Source organism: Amaranthus tricolor, chromosome 13 (genome assembly GCF_026212465.1).
Source record: "Amaranthus tricolor cultivar Red isolate AtriRed21 chromosome 13, ASM2621246v1, whole genome shotgun sequence".
In the NCBI taxonomy this organism is placed as follows: domain Eukaryota; kingdom Viridiplantae; phylum Streptophyta; class Magnoliopsida; order Caryophyllales; family Amaranthaceae; genus Amaranthus; species Amaranthus tricolor.
Window position 1 is genome coordinate 3,507,205 of NC_080059.1, and position 21,529 is coordinate 3,528,733.

General features: G+C 26.1%; 1 protein-coding gene across 1 annotated transcript; it reads left to right on the forward strand.

Annotated features, from left to right (window-relative positions):
- Positions 1 to 3,017: 3,017 nt before the first annotated feature.
- Positions 3,018 to 5,310, forward strand: LOC130798729 (transcription factor MYB108-like). Its single transcript, XM_057661832.1, has 3 exons — positions 3,018 to 3,228; positions 3,642 to 3,771; positions 4,782 to 5,310. Exons 1-3 carry the CDS (start codon positions 3,018 to 3,020, stop codon positions 5,308 to 5,310), a joined length of 870 nt encoding a protein of 289 aa, XP_057517815.1.
- Positions 5,311 to 21,529: the final 16,219 nt, after the last annotated feature.

Genomic DNA, 21,529 nt, shown 5'->3' on the forward strand with positions numbered 1-21,529 from the left:
GTGCTTCCGATGCCCAAATCAGTTACCAAATAGAGTAAATTGCTAGGCGTCGTGTTATATATTTTATAAAGAGAAAATTTTGATATTGGCTTTGGGAGGCACATTTCAGTTACTTTATCTTATTTCTAAGAGGGTGTGCAGTCAGTGAGACATATATTTGACCCTAATGGCTTTTAAAGTGGACCTAATCTATATAAAATATAGGAAAATTTGCAAAGAAACACCTTTTAAAACCCCTTTTTTTGTAAAGAAACACCTTTTATATTTTTTTTGTAAAAAAACACCTTTTAAGAGACTTTTTTTAAAAAAAAACACCTTAAATCAGTTTCCGGTGACTTTTGTCAACTTTCCGGCATTGACTATGCCAGTCAACGCCGGAAAGTTGACAAAAGTCACCGGCATCTGATTTAAGGTGTTTTTTTTAAAAAAAAAGTCTCTTAAAAGGTGTTTTTTTACAAAAAAAATTATAAAAGGTGTTTCTTTACAAAAAAAAATTTTTTTTAAAATTATTATTTTTTTTATTTTGTTATTATTATTATTATTATTATTATTATTATTATTATTGTTAATTTTTTTTTAAATTTTTTTAAAATTATTTTTTATATAATAATAAAAATAAAAATTTTTTTAAAAAATAATATTAATAATAAAAAGAAAAATAAAAATAAAAATAAAAACAAAAATTTTAAAAATAGTTAAAAAAAATTTAAAAAAATTAATAATAATAAAAAAATAAAAAGTATAAAAAAATATAAAATAACAATAATAATAATTAAAAAAAATAATAATAATAATAAAATTAAAAATAAATATAAAATTTAAAAAATATTTTTTTTAAAAAAAAGAATAATAATAATAATAATAATAATAATAATAATTATTATTATTATTATTATTATTATTATTATTATTATTATTATTATTATTATTATTATTATTCTTTTTTAAAAAAAAAAATTTAATTTTATTTTTATTTTTAATTTTATTATTATTATTATTATTTTTAATTATTATTATTGTTATTTTATATTTTTTTATACTTTTTATTTTTTTTATTATTATTAAATTTTTTAAAATTTTTTTTAACTTTTTTTAAAATTTTTGTTTTTATTTTTCTTTTTATTTTTATCATTAATATTATTTTTTGAAAAAAATTTTTATTTTTATTATTATATAAAAAAAATTTTTTTTTAAAAATTAATAATAATAATAATAATATTAATAATAATAATAATAAAAACAAAAATAAAAAAAATAATAATTTTTTTAAAATTTTTTTTTATTATTATTTAAAAGAAACACCTTTTAAAACCCATTTTTTGTAAAGAAACACCTTTTATAATTTTTTTTGTAAAAAAACATCTTTTAAGAGACTTTTTTTAAAAAAAACACCTTAAATCAGTTTCCGGTGACTTTTATCAACTTTCCGGCGTTGACTATGCCAGTCAACGCCGGAAAGTTGACAAAAGTCACCTGAAACTGATTTAAGGTGTTTTTTTTTTAAAAAAAGTCTCTTAAAAGGTGTTTTTTTACAAAAAAAATTATAAAAGGTGTTTATTTACAAAAAAGTGGTTTTAAAAGGTGTTTCTTTACAAATTTCCCTAAAATATATGACATATTTTGTGTGCAAACAGAAGGTTTCAAAGTTTGTTCGTATGAAAAATTACACATACTTGTTTAAGCACACACAAAAAAAATACTATTTATTTTCTAAAAAAATAAACAATCAAATATCGCAACTTTTAATGAAATAAATTCAGTAAATAAAAAAGATAGGAATATATGATGATTTAAGGTGTTTAGCGGGCCGAGTTGGGGCGGGTCAGGTTAAAATTTAAATGGGCCAAGTCGGGATGGGTCGTGTCAAATGTTAAACGGGCCGGGCGGGTTAAAGTTCGTTTAAATGCGATCCACTTTGACCCGCTTTTTTAAAAGTTCATAAAATAGTTTTTTTTATTATACTTTATGGCCCGTTGGGTCAATTCTACAAAAAAGTGGTAAAATATTTTGTACAACCAATTCCTATAATTTTCCGACCTGGCCTGACCTAACACTTACACAAAGTCCCGTTATTGACCCGCCTCGCTAATGACCCATTAAAATATGACTTGACCCGTTGGGTCGACCCGCCCTGTTGAACACCTCTAATGATGATAAATTTAAACTCAAGCTGAAATGCTTGTTTATCGGTTCAATTTATTTATTGTCTATTTACTATTAATAATTCTTACTATTTGTTATTTCCCATTTGTACTTCTATATAATTAAGTTGTTTTTGATAATAAGAGTTCTCTTTTATCGAAAAACAAATAAAAACATTTGATTAACTTGCAATTTGTAAATAACTTAAACTAGTGAAAGGCTTGAAACTTTATGACCACTACTATTTGTATAATTTGTAAAATCTGACTGAATTTTTATTTTTGTAAAATTTGACTAGAGTCATGAAGTGTTGGGTTTTATTTAGACAATAGTATTATTCTTCCAATTAATTTGTACACCTGTTTTATATACTTGCTAAGCATATGATACTTATATTCTCTAATTAATAAAACTAGTGATACAGTCAGAAAAGTAGTGATTCTAGTCAATCTTCTATCTCAAACAATAGTCCTATGCTTTAGTTTTTCCATGATTCTTTCTTTTACCAAATGCTACATTATTGTGCGTCCGTCCGTACAAGAGCTATTTATTCATCGGCTCGATTTACAGTCAGGTATTTCGGGTCAGATCAAAATCAAATCTTGCTTTCACATCGGTAGTTACATAATTTTAAATTCATTTTAAAATAGAGTAAAAATTAGATTTAATATTGATTATAAAGTCGAAAATGTCAGATCATCATATCTATTTTGAACACTACAATCTGTACGCCGTAATAAATGCAAATACTAGTAGGTTCTTCACTATATAAACCCTATTTCATTCTTGTACTTGTACAAGTTATTCAACAATCCAATCTTTCTATTCTTCCTAGTATCTTATTATTATTTTTCATATATATATTGATATCCTTAATGGATAATCTGAAGAATTTATCCAGCAATTATGCAAATGAAATCATTTATGAAAGTTGGGAAACAATAATTAGGGTTTGTAATGAGGAAGATGATGAACTCAAGACGGAATTACGAAAAGGTCCTTGGACTTCTGATGAGGACTCTAAGCTTACTTCCTCCGTAGCTATCCATGGTGAAGGACGTTGGGATTGTCTTGCTAGTCTTGCTGGTAAACTTCTAATTATAATTAGTAGTATGCTTAACTTCGATAATTTGTTCATGATGATTAGACGTGACTTAGTTCTACTTACTTGGTTTTCAGTGTTTTCACAAACCTACTACTCACCCTTATTCTTATCGAGGCTTGGATCTAACAATAAGCGACAAATACTAACAGAAAGAATTTTCAGTATTTTGAAATTAAGACGCTTAAATTCTTGTACAGATTTCAAGCCTCTTAGTTTAATAATCTTTCTCGACATAAAAATAATAATTAAGCAAATTAATTAGAACAATAAAAAATAAGGCAATTATATTCTTGCATAGTTTTCAAGTCTCTAAGTACTATGTAATTTATTTTGATACCTTGATTTAAAATAATTTTCTGGTGGATGGTTAGTTAATAATTTAATTGTGACGCAGGGCTGAAACGATCAGGGAAAAGTTGTAGGTTAAGATGGCTAAACTATTTACGTCCAAATCTGCGACGTGGTACTTTCACCCTAGAAGAACAACTTCTCATCCTTGAACTTCAGTTTCGTTGGGGAAACAGGTACTTATTCCAGCTATATGTATGTGTTAGAGTATATAACATATTATTGGATATTAATTATCAATTTTAAGCTTTTAATTGAGTTGATTTTTTAACATGGTATCGAAAGCCAACATGAAAAAAAAAACAAGGGTTTGAATCTCACTTGCCCCTACTTTAACATGGAATATATTTATTTCGCACCAAAAATAAAAAGAGTCTGTGTTGCATCCTTACTTCTAACCCAAACGAATTCGTATACATTAGTACATAATGTGTCACGCAGTCTCAATCCTATACATTAACTTTTGGCTAAATTAATTGCTTGATAATATGACCACCTCATTTTCTTCTCATACTATATTAATTTAGTAGTATATATCAAGATTATCTCATAAAATGTTTTTAAAAAAATTACTTCTAAAGAATAAGAAGTAAATAAACAGTTATATATCATATCCAAAAGATTTCGGCATATAATTAATGACATAACTATATTCGTAATGCAATCTCTAAGAGATCATGCATGCATGTCCTTTTTGACTCTTCTTGACCAATATTATAATAGTAATAATATAAAAACTTTTTTGCGACTAACTTTTCTCAACCTATAATTTTTTATGCAACTATTTATTAATACAATTTGTTAAATTACTAAAGTTGTGGGGTTAATTGTTATACTTATACATAAATACGAGAAGATGAGATAATATAACATATATATGATTATAAGACTTTAATTGACACATTAATTTTTATTTTTGTTGAATTAATTTATCAACGTATTGGTCAATAATAAAGTCTTAAATCGAATTATAGTCTTAAATCGAATTATAACGCTTGATTAGCTAGTGAAGTGGAGACTTGGAGTACACTAAGTTTAAAGTATCCAACTTTCATGTAATTTTCAAAAATTAATTCACCCCTTTATAGAATTAGGTTTTAGAAAATAAATAAGAAAAAATCGTACAAATTATTTTTTTTGGGAAAATAACAAATACCCAATTTATTTTTATTATTTTATAATATAGATGGTCTAAAATAGCTGAAAGTCTACCGGGAAGAACAGATAACGAAATCAAAAACTATTGGAGGACCAAGGTACAAAAGCTAGCAAGACAATTCCGATGCAACGTAAATAGCCCAGAGTTTAGGGATGCTTTACGAAATATATGGATCCCAAGGTTGGTTGAACAAATTCAAGCTAATGCAATATCAAATCACAAGGAAGCACAAAATGAAAGCCCAACGTATGACTCCGGAATTGCGTTGCATCATAATATTTATACTACCAATAACAATATTAATAATAATAACTCAGAAAATTGTTGCTTCGTTGATGGTCCCACATTTTGGGCTTCAACATGTTTGGACCAATCTGTGGTTGGGCCTAATTATGTGGGTTCTCAGCCCATTATCTCTTATGATGAGGCCCATATTTTTTCTGAGTCCAATTCATCGGCTGAATTGGATCCAAACTGGGAGGAGATCCATGAGATCTTAATGGATAGTGTTAATGATGTGGATTATATCTGGTTTTGGCAACCACAAATAGATTAGTCTTAATGGTAAGGCTAATTAATTAGCATAATTGACTGAAATCTTTGTAAAGAATTAAGTATTATGGCCTATAAGGAAAGGATCATGTGAAAAAATAAACTAAAATTGTGAAAAATGATTTTAATTCAGGGCGTATATATTCAGTTAAAGAGTACATCTTTAACTAAAGCAGATTGTATTTTTCTCGGCTACAGTAGTTTTTTATATTGTTGGAATTCTATGAAAATATTATAGCCGATAAAAATGCAAATTATTCTAATTAAATATGTAAACTTTTTAGGTGAATACGTACATCATGAAATTAATTTTTAGCTTTCACTAATTAAGTAGTTTTCACGTGATCTAAAACCATGGCCTAACCAACTATAGATTTCGACAATAAACTTGAATGTAATATGTAAATATAATTAATCATTAATCATGCATTGTCTAGATCAAAATGAGTTACAAGATCTTGTTTATACTTCACTCGTTGAATGCAACCCAACAAAATACTGAGTTTTTTTTCAATAATAACAATATATAGCTAAATTATCTAGTTCAAATCATGCCCCATGCACAATAGCCGGCTAGTAATGTCTAATGTGAACGCAACACAATATGCACAAGTCATTCTTGTCATTTTTACATTCCGTTAGATATAACACTTAAAATAAAGGGTGTATGGAATTTGAACTTGTAACTGCTCGTCATATTGACTTCTTAAACCATGTTAATAAATAATCAAAACCAAAAACTCAAGTTTATGTTGAAACCTCAAAATATTTTATTTTCTCTAATCTGTTACTCTAATAAATGATAATTGAATTGTTCTAACAAATAAATGACAATATTGTTAATTGTTGTATAGATGTTATAGTACTATTGATATTCATTTTTTATTCATATATGTTTTACATTTACAATTCGTAAGGGAACATTTTACATGATGTAGTGGGCGTAGATCCAACAAGACAAGGAGAGTTAATTGGGCTCATGTCCTGACAATTCAAGAGGTGGACCATTTTGCACAAATTATTGTATGAGGCGGATTTATTGTGCACCGGATCTTATAAATAAGTTAAATAGTCTGCTATAACATATTATAAGGATATGAGCTCTTTATTTATGAGTCCATCAATATAAAAAATTTACGAAAATAACAAAAATATGTATGTGCGACAGTATGAACAACCTAATAAAATAAGTTTTAACCCACCAACTTTAAGACTTAAATACCTATTTCAAGACTTAAATGTCAATTCAAACACATAAAACCCTACTTCAAGTCTTAATCTTTCTTATCTAAAGGTTTAACTTTATTTACTACCTATTTCAACTCTTAAAACACTTATTTTATGACTAAAATGTCAACTCCAACTCTTAAAATCCTTACTCTAAGTATTAATCTTCTTTCTCTAAAAAATTAACTTTTTTTTACATATCTATTCTAACTATTAACCTAATACCTGAAAGCTTTTATTTTACATTTTATAACAAAGGTCTATTTTCAACACTTATTAAATGAACTAAAATTCGTCCACGTCTTGCCCTTACAAATTTTTTTTGCCTATCCCAAATAATAAAAAAACTAAAAACCTATTACAAGAATTACCACAACGATTATCTGCCGCAACCCCAATCCCTAGGGAAGTTTTAGTATTACTAATACTATATGCAATCTCAAACCTTCATGTATTAAATCATTTTCTTCAGCAAGATAGTAATTTATATGATCTCAACTTGTAAACAGCTTCTCCTAATACAATAAATGACTTAAACATTATGAACTAAATTTTGATCGAATTGACATTTGTATTTTAATATATAAAACCCACAATTCTTAATTAGGTTAGTGATTAAAGACTTTTATTTTTACCTTTATAATAGAGATTTATTTGTTACCACCTGCTAAAATAATTAATTTTCTCATTCTCTAACCTTATTAGGAATTTACCAGCTTACCCTAATTATTAATAATTCGCTCTTAAAGTAAACCTACCATTACTCTATAACATTACTCTATAAAATTTGTGAAGCTACAACCGGCAACCGGCAACCGGATCAAACCAAATGCTACAAGGTGCTTGATAGTTTCTCCATTCTGAAATACTCGCTACATTACTGTTATTGACATTATTCATCGTTTTAGCTTATTTTATATATTGCGATTAAATATAAAAAAAATATAGTCAAGCGAAATCTTGTTTGAATCGTCTAATTACATACTTTCATAAGATTAACTTTTTATAATTTTTTAAATGTGTATAGTTCAATATATAAATGATCAAAATAACATATTGAATTATGTAAAAAATCAAATGTAATAAGTATAGTAAAACGGTGAAAATATAAACCGAAAACAAGTATTAGTTTAAATTTTTAGTTTGGTGAAATTTTTTGACAACCCATTTCTTGCAAGCTAAAATTGACTTTTAATTTTCATTTTGTGATTTGTACAGAACAAGTACTTACCAGTGATAATATGTTCCCATCATGTGGCTTAAAAAGTCTTCAGAGTGCAATCTATATCCTGCTTATACACTCACAAAAAGGGGATTATTACATTTGATATGACATGACATAGTTGCTGTTTTAAGCTCAGCATCATTAGCTGTGTCTTTGTTTATTTGCTCATTCCTGTGAGCTCATCGCTTTAAACATCCCTCTAATTATACCTAACTTTCTATCACATTTAACTCATAATTAGCATAATTATGCTATGCTAAATTTGGATATTTAGTAGAATTGGTTTGCAACTAAACACAGGAAATTAGATTTTGCTCGATGGAATACCATTCATTTTTAGTCGAATACTGTTAGACTATATAACATATCTATGAGCCTCAACTAAATTTGCTCGATGGTTGAGGCCCCAAGATATGTTATATACTCTAACACGCTGTCAAATAACCAACTCAACTAAAAGCTTAAACTGATGGTTGAGGTCCCGGTATATGTTACATACTTTAACACGCCCTCTCACACGATAGTTCATTAGACTAGGAGTGTGGATGCGCATATGCGCTGAATATTCCACTTTCAATGAGGGGTGATTGAGATTCGAATCTGTAACCTCTTGTCACGTTGGTTTCTGATACCATGTTAAGGAACCAACTCAACCAAAAGGTTAAGCTATGTAACTCTAACAAATACAACCTTTAGGCTTTTTATGAGTCCGAGCCCTGGCAACATTTTTATTTGGTCTAGGACTATTGTGCTCAATTGAGCACCGTTCATGTTCGATTTTCGTGTGTTTGGCTAATGTATATGTCGCTTGAAGTAATGTGTGATAATTTCTAATCCATTAGAAGTTATGTTAAATACTCAATATTCTATAAATAGAGATTTTGATGATCATTTTAATTTAAGAATATATGAGTCTCTAGCTAATTTTTGTTATATGATATCGATTTCTCATTTAATCTTAAACCTTTTAATCATTTTGTAACATCATTAATACTTGAGATGTAGTTGTGAATGATTATACATCTTTGTGTATTTCTTATTTTATTTACCAAAGCACTAAAGTGAGGAGAAATACGCTTAAGGGTTTGCCTTCATTCTAATCAAGATTTTCGATAATATTTTCGTTCACCTCATCTTTCGATTACATCTTTTATGGTTTTCTACAGAATTTATTGTTTAATTTTTGTGAAGACAAAGACGATTATGCTACCAATTACTTTATTCAATTATATTAGTATTGTATTCTATGTAATACTCGAAAGGATTAATTAACAGTCTAATGCCGCTCTGATTAGTCTCGAGTCATTACTCTTTAGTATCGAATTATCAGAATCGTCTCAGATATTTTAATAGTCCAACCGAATATTTAGAGCATTTAAATACAAGAAATAATAGCAGACCAAAGTTGTGAAAAAAGAGTACTAAAAGCAGAAAATTGAGGCGCGGGCAGAGCGCAAAAGAGTGTCTCCGTACGCAAGCCTCAAATGAGTTGTACAAATCAAGCAGGGGATGAAGACCATAGGCTAAATTTGAAGCTGTAGTCACTAATTAATGTGTACTCATAACTGTACATCAATCGGGAAATGGGGCTTTCTAAAGCTTACAAATAGTGAAGCCCTTAGCAAACAACTGAATAACCATGCTCCGATCACTTTTTACATTAGCAAGTATTCTATGTAGGGATGGTGATTGGTTCGGTCCTTATCGAGTTCAATCAAACTCAAACTCATACTTATCGATGGATTTAGACTCTAGTTCAAACTCAAATTCAAATTTTTACGGCCCCTTTTGGTAAGTGTTAATAAATGGTGGTAATGAAAATAAAGATTAGAGTAATTTGGTTGAAAAATCTTTTGACTACCTTGATGGTCATATTTGTCCAACTTCAATCATCTCATTTTCTTTTTAAAATTCATTCCAATGCATTTCTATTGAGAGGTGGTATTAGATGGTAATGAAAATTTATAAATAAATAATTTTTTTTTATCAAAAGCTTCATTACTATGAAAATGACATGAAAGTTTTGATAAAATTTGTATACTAGTTTAAATTGAATGTAAATAAATATAAGTAGGGTTAAAACGAGTTTAAATTTTATTTTGGTTTGTGGAATAGGCTAGGTCTAAAACAAATCTGACGAGTCTATCTCTTAAATGGCTAGAGAGTATATCTAGTCTGAAAATCATATACCCAAACCCTATAAATAGAATGGAATTAAGGGTGAGTCCAATGTAGTCTTGGACCTATAACCATCTCTACTCTTATTGCATATAGTGATAGAATCATGGCATGATTTGAATTTGAACTGAATTTTATTAGGATTGTTCTGGTAGATAATCTTGTTATCAATGTTTTGGTTGATTTTTGGATTCTAAAAAGCTAAAAAATATTTGGTAAATAACTTTACATAAGCTAAAAAATAGACTTTTAAGCTAAAATCAAAATAAACTATTAGGAGTAATTCTTCATTGGTTTTTGGCTTTTTACTAAAGTTTTCTCTAGAAAATATACAATAATCAATAATTAATTTTACAAAATACCTCTATAATAACTAATTTGAACAGCTATCTAATCAATTAAGACTTTCAACTGGTCAAACCAATCAACAACTTAACAAGCGGCCTATTTTCAAACTAAAAATCGAAATCTAGATTTGAATTACAAGTTTTTCTTTTTGACTTATAATCAAATTCAAATCCCTAGTCCCTAGAATTTAAAAAAGGAAAAAGGGAGATATTATTATTAAGGTTATAGGAGTAATAAACAAAATTAGTTTTTCTTAAAGCATACATGTATTAATATCTAGAGCTAAAGAGGACATGACCTAAGCTTTGACTCAATCAAAACTTAAAAAATAAAAAGTAGGAGGAAAGTTGGAATATAATTAATAATTATATATTCTCCAATGACAAGGAATGTTCGTAAGAGACGCATTGCCATGCCAATTAGCATTAGTTATCAATATATAAATATCAAAGTAAGGCCTAATCACTAATAATTTGCTCACCATACGTGCACCTAATTACTTCTTGTCTAATGCGTCATTTTCCAATGACTTTAATTATCAAATAGTATACTCAATTTTTATGATCCCCACCAAAAAACAAAATTATGCCTAGCTATTGAATCATCCTTTGTGTTAATTTTTTTATTTAAAAAGTTATACTCAAAATGTATTTTAGGAGAGTCTTACAAATACTTAAAATTTAAAATATAATTATTAATTAATCGTATAGGATCGATTACACAAAGACTGATTGCTAATATAGACGCCTAAACAATCAACAACTTTCTTTAACGGACACCTAACAATCAACATACATATCATCTAAATATGTGCCTGAAGAATAGGATCTAACAAGTCCATTCCGAAGGCAATGTATCACTATAAGCAGACCATTACTCTCGAGGAAAGAACTTTTGGACTTTTGACTTATTGCTTATTTGCTATTTTATTAAGATGGGAGAAAAGCTATCTTGAATACTCTAGGAAAACTCTAGCAAACTGCTTGGTCACAACTTCTTGTGAGAGACGGTCTTTTTGAGGGACTACTCTAATTGGACCAATCCATTATATATTTTTTAAAATATTATTAGTAGATATTAAGAATAATGTAAGTATATATTTACGATATTAGAAGTAGGCATTAAGGATACCGTAAGTAACTATTAAGGATAATGTAAGTAGGCATTAAAAATATGGTAATTAGATATTAATCTTTAATGAATTAAATTTGAGATACGTCTCTCAAAAAGACGATCTCACAAGAGACTAGCTATGCTTGATTGAATCTCCTTAATTCATAGGATCATTCCATAAAAGAAACCCACATAGTCATGTACCAAAGCTTGTTCTTTTTGAAATATATAGGTTTTTTTTTTTTTTGTGATACTATCATACTAGTACCTTATTTAATTCAACATTAACAAATAAAAAATAAGTTAGGTTCAATAAATATAGGTTTACTTCAACATCAAAAAAAAAGTTATTTTTTCCCAAACCAAGTAAAATAAGTAATTTAGCACCTAGTAATGCTAAGTCTATTTTAATTATACTCAGAGTAAATTTAATATTGATGTGTGAATTGATACAAACTGAACTAAATTACAAGCTACACTTAATATGTGTTTCAACAAAGATAATAGAAGTTTTTTTATTCGGTGTAGGGCAAGGAGATCTCTAAAGGAAAAAAAGAAAATTATTTGTTTTTAAAGATGGTAAAAATTAAATCCTTAACACAAGAGTAAAAGTCGGATGGTGTGCTTGAACAAATAAAAAGGAGTATATTTAAAATTAGAATGAAGTTATTAATGAAAAACATTAAATGCCAATATTGAAAATTGAAATCTAAATCTAAAGAACTGAAAATGTGACAATTACATTAATTTAATTAAGTAATTGATAATGTGTGCATTTTTAATTCAGGACTTAGTTGAATGATATGGCAATGATCATGACTCCTTAACCTCCTTTTTTTTTTTTTAAGAGTTATTAAACTTCGCCATCCTTTTTATTTTATCACTACCCCTTCTTCAAATAAAATTACAAATTTACCCTTAAATTTTTTAAAAAATTACAACTTTACCATCCCCTTAAAATTTCTTATTTATAATAATAATAATAATAATAATAATAATAATAATAATAATAATAATAATAATAACAATCACAATAATAATAATAATAATAATAATAATAATAACAACAACATCAACAATAATAATAATAATAATAATAATAATAATATAGATAAAATTAATAATAATATAGATAAAATAATTAATAATATTTAAAAAAAAACCTAGTCGCACAAAAAACCGCAAGCCAACCGGGGTTCAGTTGCGTAAAAAACCGCAGGTGGACCACGGTTCAGTCGCACAATTTCGTGCGACTGAACCCCGGTTGGCTCGCGGTTTTTCCTGCAACTGGTTTTTTTTAAAAAAAATTATTATTAATTTCATTTATATTATTATTGTTATTATTATTATTATTATTATTGTTGTTGTTGTTGTTGTTGTTGTTGTTGTTATTATTATTATTATTGTTATTGTTATTATTATTAAATTTTTATGTTTAATTTATTTTTTTAAATATTATTATTATTATTATTATTATTATTATTATTATTATTAACTTTTTTATATTCTTTAAATTTAATGTTTTTAAATTGATAATTGTGTTATCAAGTGCGATTGGCTCGCGGTTTTTCCTGCGATTGTCTTCTTTTTTTTATTTGAATTTCGAAATATAAAATTTCTTTTGTTTAATTAATTTCTTTTTTAAGTTATTTTAATTTAATAAATATTGTAATAAATTATTTTATATTAATATATTATTATATTATGATAATGTTATTATAATAATTAGTTTTGAATTTAAATAATTTATTTGAATGTTTAATTATTTTTTAATATAATAATAATATACTCCTTCCGTTCTTTTTTTATCTTCCACATTACTATAATGGATAGTTTCAAAGTTCTTCACTTTAGAATACTTTCTATTTTTAGAACGTTTTTATCCGACTTTTACCCCTTAAATCCTCCTTTTTCTTTTAATGTACTTCTTTTCTTTTATTTATAATTAGTTTCTCTCTCATACTTTCAATACAATCATTACTTCACACTACTATTTAATTAAAATAATACCCACTACAACCTCATACTTCCAATACAATCATTACTTCACACCACTATTTAATTAAAATAATACCCACTACAACCCAAAGATTCTATCTTCCTTAATATGTGTGAAAAACCCAAAGTGGAAGATCAAAAAAGAACGGAGGGAGTATTAATTAAAATTTAGTTGTTAATTAATAATTTAAATAAAAAATAATAATAATAACTATTACAATAATAATAATAATAATAATAGCAATAATAATAATAATAATAATAATAATAATAATAATAATAATAATAATAATAATAATAATAATAACAACAACAACAAAAAAAATAATAATAATAATAACAACAATAATAATAATATAAATAAAATTAATAATAATTTAAAAAAAAATAAAATAAAATCCAGTCGCTGGAAAAACCGCGAGCCAACCGGGGCTCAATCGCGGAAAAAACCGCGACTGGACCACGGTTCAGTCGCACGAAATTGTGCGACTGAACCGTGTTCCAGCCGCGGTTTTTTCCGCGACTGAACCCCGGTTGGCTTGCGGTTTTTTGTGCGACTGGGTTTTATTTTATTTTTTTTTAAATTATTATTAATTTTATTTATATTATTATTGTTGTTATTATTATTATTATTATTATTAGTAGTATTATTATTATTATTATTGTTGTTGTTGTTGTTATTATTATTATTATTATTATTATTATTATTATTATTATTATTATTATTGTGATTGTGATTGTGATTGTGATTGTGATTGTTATTATTATTATTATTATTATTATTATTATTATTATTATTATTATTAAATTTTCATTTTTGTTTAAATTATTATATTTAATTTATTTTTTTAAATATTATTATTATTATTATAAATAAGAAATTTTAAGGGGATGGCTAAGTTGTAAATTTTTTTAATTTAGGGGCAAATTTGTAATTTTATTTGGAGGGGGGATAGCGATAAAATGAAAAGGATCACGATGTTTAAGAATTTGGTTTTTTTATTTTCTGATATATCATGATCATTAAGGTAATTGGTAGTGACTTGACATCAAGGTTAAGGTAATTGGTAGTGACTTGACATCAAGGTTACGTAAGGTGAAAACATTAATTAATCATTGTCCTAGGTTACCAACTCACCTACATATTTAAGCCTACACAAACTAGTAAAATACGAAAAAGTCTTAGTGAATAATGGTTATTTATAAAGTTAATAAATTACTCTTATGTAGTAACATATGATAGAATGAGAGTTTTTTTTTAATTTATCTTTTTTGATTTTGTTTATTTTAATATTATTCTTTTTGACTTTTTGTGGTGATTTATAAATTACGGTTATTGAATAGAAATTTTTTATTAAAACACACAATTTTGAATCTTTCCTCAAAATAATGCTAAATCATAATTTTATTATCACTTTAACTTAGACCAAAAGTTTATTTTACCTCTATTATTCACATATGGTGGCATTTCTTTTAAAAATTTTATATTATAAATCGTTGTGTTACATAGTGATTTTTAATTTTCCTTAAAATCGTAAGTGACATTGCGAAGAATTTTTTATAAAAAAATATTGTTAAAATTGTTAGTTATAGTCATAGTCAACAGCTCAATATTCCGCACAAAATAAGATTTGGGAAAAAAAATATAACTGACATACCATACTCGTAGTGGGACATGGAAAAATGGGCGCACTCCAACCTCCTATATGCTAATAGAAAGCCTTAATCAACTAAGCTATAAAAAAGTCATACATTAGCCAAAATTGGAGTCGGGGGTTTTAAACTTATGACCTTCGACTCATCGTATAGTAAATTATACCAATTAAGCCACCAGATTTTATTGTTAAGAAACTCACTTAACTCTTTATAACTTACATTTTTTAGTTATTTATTTAAAGCGAAATACTCACTGATAAATTGCTAAGTGACCTAGAGATTTACATTTATTTTAAAAGACCACAAAGTTTTGAAAATATAATTTATTTTGAAAACATATTATATTAGTAAATTGTATGTTTATTTATGATTTACTGATATGAAAAAATGATTCATTATGTTATGGTATTTTAATTAGACAAGACTAACAAAGAGAGGGTTAGTTTTATGGTTAGGGTATGCAAAATGATTCGTTAATGTAAAAATTTTTAATTAAAAAGATAACGATAGTCCTTATCGACGTATGGAATATAGACGGTTTTTAATAAAAATTATTTTTTAGATTAAGTGAAACTATTTATATCAGAATAGTTATTGAGCAATATTTATTACAAGGATTTTAGTTGAACACTATTTTTATTATAGGGATTTTTCAATTTAAATTAGAAAATTAACATGTACACCTAAAAGTATGATACAATGTTACATTTTGTAAAACTCTCACCATTAAGTGATTTGGTTAGTTAAGTCACCGAAGAGAATTAGGATTTAGGATGTTTGAAGTAATTATGTTAGTGTTATATCTATTATGTATATTTAAAATGTATTTATATACAAAACTTTATATATTTAAATAAAAACACGTCTTATAGATTTGTGGATTTAAATTTGAATATTTCTATGAGACTCAAACTCGTCAATTTGATATAAATCAAAATCATAAAAATACATTTTTACAAATCCAATAGATAGAATTCAGATCCGTCAAAACAGAGTCGATCTACATATTTGGGTTGGGTCTAATATCCTCTCCCGTACCTATTTGCATATTATCAGTGTCAATTAGAAGTACAATAAGCCCCCATCAATGAGTCATGAACTCATGGTAGCCGACCTTGTTACAAAGATGTGATAGGTAAATGAAATTTGATCCCACGTTCTTATAAATTCCTTTTAGAATAAAGAAAGCATTATTTTTTTGAAAAGTGGTCCGACAGAACAGTAAAAGACAGAGGTACCCTATAGTCCTATATTAGCACTTGACATGTCAATTGTTTTATTACTCCCTCTCTTCCGTTGTCTAATAAAGTTTCCAAAAATAATATTTACAAAAATTTAAAAAAATAAAATATTTTAAATAGTTAATATATTATTTAATTGAATAATAAATTTAATTGGAGAAAAGTAGAAATCAAAAGCATTAAAAAAATATTTAAAAAAAATTAGTGGAAAAAATATGGGGTACATAAGCATTATAAAAATATTAAAGTGAGTATAAATAAGGTTATTTTTGTCCAAAATTTATGACATAAATGGAAATATTTTCTATGAAAACAACAAATGAAACACCTAAAATGGCAAATGAAAACTTCTTTAAGGAACGGAGGGAGTAATTATCTGTAGGAAAAAATTTCCTCTATAATCTATTATCTAATGTGAACAATCTCTACTATTAATTATTTTTATATTATTTAATTTATATATATATATATTTTTATTGACATCACCTCTTGTGATCGGTAGGGATGGGCATGAGTCTTGAAACCAAAGCGTCTAGACTCAACCTAATCCTAATTTAAGGGTTAGGATCCACCAATTTTTGAACCCTATAAGTCGCTTTGACCAACTAATTTTGAACATGTTAATAAAAGCAGCTTGTTTGAATTAGCTTATTTATAATAACAATAAGTTGTTTTAACTTGTTAATTTATCAAACACTAGAATTTAATAATTTGACTACTTAATCATCTATTTATGTCAAAATAAACTAAAATTATTCAATAAACTCTTTTAATTATTGGTATGAAGATTCAAAATAATTTTTAATTATTTTTCCGTTTCATTTTAAAAATGAATAGAATAAAACTTTAATACATAAACTTAATTTTTGAGATGAAAGTATTATGACTAAATATCAAATTTAGATTTATTATAGAATCTTATAATCTTACAATTCGATTCTACTGATTTCAATTTTAACAACTTTATCACCTTATAAATCAAATATTTAAGAGTTTTTAAATTGATATAGTGTTTCCTTAAGAATAAGAATGAATAGTTAAAATTAGGAGAGAAATAGTAATGTTTTGCAATAAAGTAGTGCAAAATTGCAAAAGAAGCGAGTGGTGGATCCATGTATGAATGTACATGAATAAATTCTTCAAAGATGGATAAAAGGTTTTGCAACTTGCTTTTATTTTTTAAAAAATAAATTCTATAAAAATAAGTAATTAAAATCTTATCACATTCATTTTAGCATTCCTTTGCTGACTAATGATACAACTTTTCATTATGACTAACCCGTTCTACTTGTTACTACTCAGCTCCTAACTTATACAAGTTAAAAAAAGTAAATTAAAATAACAAAATTATAAAAAAAACAGTAATATTTGAAAAGAAAGTATACTTCATAAAATATAAATAATTATGGTAGAAACTAAGACAGATGAGATTATAAGCTGCTAGTTTCTTGAGAGACATATTTCAAGTCCAGCTCACTAAAAATTAATGTCTATTTATCATATTCTTAGTGTCTATTTACATTATCCTTAATTCTTACTTACCGTATCCTTAATACCTACTTATAATATTTTGAAAAATATATAATGGGCTGGGTTAGAGATGGTATCTCACAAGAATTTGTAAAATTGTAATTTAATGCTTTCTTATTATATTGTTTATTTCAATTCAATTAAATGAAATTACTTAATCTAGTGTTCGGGAACAAATACTTTATTTTAAATTATAGATTTTAATTATGAATTCATAAATGAAGAATTTGAGAATAACATGGTTTGGGTAGTTATTTTCAAATTCTCAACTTTAACTACTTTAAAAACAATGGTGGAATTTGATCCAAATTTAAATTGAAAAATTTTTTATTTGCTAAACAATAAATTTGAGTCAATTTCAAATTTCCAAATGAAATCATCGTTACCAAATATATATATATATATATATATGTTTGGATAGATGTAAGTGGCTTCACCCTTTCAATTCCTTTCCCTTTAATTATATATATATATATATATATGTATATATATATATATATATGTATATATATATATATATATGTATATATATATATATATATATATATATATATATATATGTATATATATATATATATGTATATATATATATATATGTATATATATATATATATGTATATATATATATATATGTATATATATATATATGATCAAATAAGAAGGATTTTAAAATGAGAAGCATGAGAAGGATTTTTGTTTGATTTTATTTTGTTACTATATATACAAAAAAGAATATTATATTATAAATTAAGAAAATTTTAAAAATTATTTCATAGTTACTTTTCTGTGTAACATAATTACTTTTACAATTATGTGTTTTTGGCTCAGTCGTAACCATAGATCTTTTTTATTTTAGTGAAATTAAGGGTGTAGAGTCCTTTTTACCCTTCTCATTTTCAACCCCTTCTCATTAGATCAAGTCTTTGATTACTTTTATCATGATGTAAATTGTGAAGGTGTTGATAAATAAATAAATATATATATATGTGATGCTTATAATAATTAACAAATGTGTTGGGTGAAATAGGATGGAGAGATAGTAAAAAGTTGTAAGTGTAAATTACACAAATATAAAAAATTAAAGAGGGTGGAATACGAAATACGGAAGTCTAGAACATTGAGAAGCAAAAAAGAAGTTAGATTGGACGCGTCAAAACCGCTGAAAATCAGCGTTTTAAGGAGAGGCCCCAATCTGATGGTTTTCTTTAGATATTAGAGATTCTGGTCAAAAAGCTAGATGTAAATACATTGCATGTTCTGGAACCCAACTTCTCCCATAGAAATTAGTAATTAATGTTTAGAAGTTCGGTTTGGTGGTTGAAATGAATGAAAAGTTAATATGTGTAATTCACATAATTAAATCTCTTAAAAAGTTTGGACAAGTTGTATTAGAACATTTAAAACAAAAAAATTATTATAATCAAAGTTCCATCATTACGAATATGAATGATTGATGCAGTATAGTTCATGAAAAGTTATATTTAAACCTTTTAAATTTTGATTCGATTCGAAATCCGACTGAAAATTAGTTATTTATAATCTAGAAGTTTAATTTGCAACCCGTGACCTAAAATAACCAGCCGAGTCGAAACTAACAAAAAAAATTGGGTCAAACTTGATCAATCTGAATTTGATTGCTTTGACCGTTTTGAGTTTCATGTCAGCGTTTTCAGTTTCATTTTAACATTTTTAGTTTTATATCATTATTTTTGATTGAAATCCGCTATAACTTTTAGTCATTTTAATATATTAAATCAACATTCATTTATTCTAACCATAAAATCTATATATGGTCTTTTTTATTTTAAAATATATTCTATAAAAGCAAAAAAATTATAATATATTATTTAAAGATTTAATGATGAAAAAATAATTATTCCAAACTCTTATCCGTTGAGTTGATCTGAATTCGATCCGACTTGAAACTAACTCAAAATGATATGATTGACCTAATCGAAAATGACCTGATTTGAAATCCGTACGCTGAACCAATTTGACAAACCTAGTTACATCGCAAATTATATTCATTATTTATCGTCATTTAATACTAACAACCAAACACGCTCTTACAATATAATGTTTTTTTAAAAAAATAGTGATCTAATATGGTATGTTCTATTCATCATATTCCCATCATATATAAATAATTGTTACTCGGTCTTCATTATTGTTGTTACTATCATTTGCTTGCGTTGTGCTCTAGTCTAATCTACTGACGACTAGTATCTATCTGCTTTATTATTCATTCCCACGTTGATGTATGATTAATATTAGATGTTGATATTATGTTGAAAATTATACAATTAGACACACACTTAAACAGCAACTCAAATTGACTTTAAACACTATATTCTTTTCTGGCTTTTGATAAGATTTGGAAGAAATATATATAATTGACACTGTTGTTTGTAATATATCTATTTGCTGTATCAATTATCATAATGGATTTCTACGTTGTGTTATATGCTACACTTAAAAATATAAATAATTGTGTTATATTTATCAATACTAGCTATTGTAGAATTAATTTATGGGTTGATATATATAGATATATAATAAAAAATATATTTTTCTTTCTTTATTTGAGTTTATTTTAAAATGTAAGAAATATGATAGGCAAATTGCATACAACCATTATTATACTATAAGGACTTATTTATTATAGTAATTATCATTCTTTTAGATAAAATTTAAGTTCAAATCTCACCTATTTTTTTCCCTCAAACCTATTAAATACTTCATTCATTCTGAAATATTTACTACATTACGGTTATTGTATTATTCATCGTTCAAATTTATTTTATACTTTCATAATATTAATTTTTTAAAATTTTTAGATACACATAGTTAATGTATAAATAAAGAAAATTAGACATTAAATTGCGTAATAATAAATATAATAAAACGAAGAAAACAATTAAAAAAATTAATAAATGAAAGTTGGCCAATTTTAAATTGGTCAAAGTTGATAGTTTTAACTTCTCAATGACCACAAGAAAAACACAAGTACAAGTCCAACCTGTGTAATTTTCCTTTTTCTCTCAAGAGAAAGTCGTGAGTAGCGCGCAAGCTAAGAAGTAGTTGTTATCATACTTGCTTGTCAGTATGACTAATCCACTTGTGTTGGTCCATTAGGATAGGAATTGATTCTTTGGGTCTTGTTGTTTCACTAATTTTCTTATAGATCAATGTTCAAATTTGCAATATAGAGTAATGGGTTGACCAGTGATGGAAGAAATAGAATTATTATAATTTTAAGATTTTATCGAAAATACACGATCAAATTCAAAATATATACGTGTTTTAATTTGGATTAGCGTTCTCATATTCAAATCTACTCAAGGCACAAATCCGTGCTAAATCTGACCCTTACTTGATCCATGCCCTAACCTACAATAATTTTAGACTCATTTTTATAAAGTTATATTTATTTTGACCTAATTAAACTTTTATACGAACTATAAATGCTCGAATTAATTAGATCCATATAATGACTTATTTAAGTTGCTACATGCATCGAGTTTAGGTTTGGATTGATAACCCCATCTTTTATTTACTAGTAATATAAATTATTGAAAAGAATTAACTCCCCATCCTACCTCTTGTTTTGACTTATTGTGCCTCTTATGATCGAGATTATAATAATTAAACTTTGCTATCGTGGAATACTTTACACATGCAAATTACTAGAAACCCTATGATCTTTT

Coding starts and splice junctions, on each gene's coding strand:
- LOC130798729 (XM_057661832.1), top strand. CDS start 3,018: ATGGATAATCTGAAGAATTTATCCAGCAATTATGCAAATGAAATCATT. Junction 3,229..3,641: donor TTGTCTTGCTAGTCTTGCTG/GTAAACTTCTAA, acceptor ATTGTGACGCAG/GGCTGAAACGATCAGGGAAA. Junction 3,772..4,781: donor CAGTTTCGTTGGGGAAACAG/GTACTTATTCCA, acceptor TTTATAATATAG/ATGGTCTAAAATAGCTGAAA.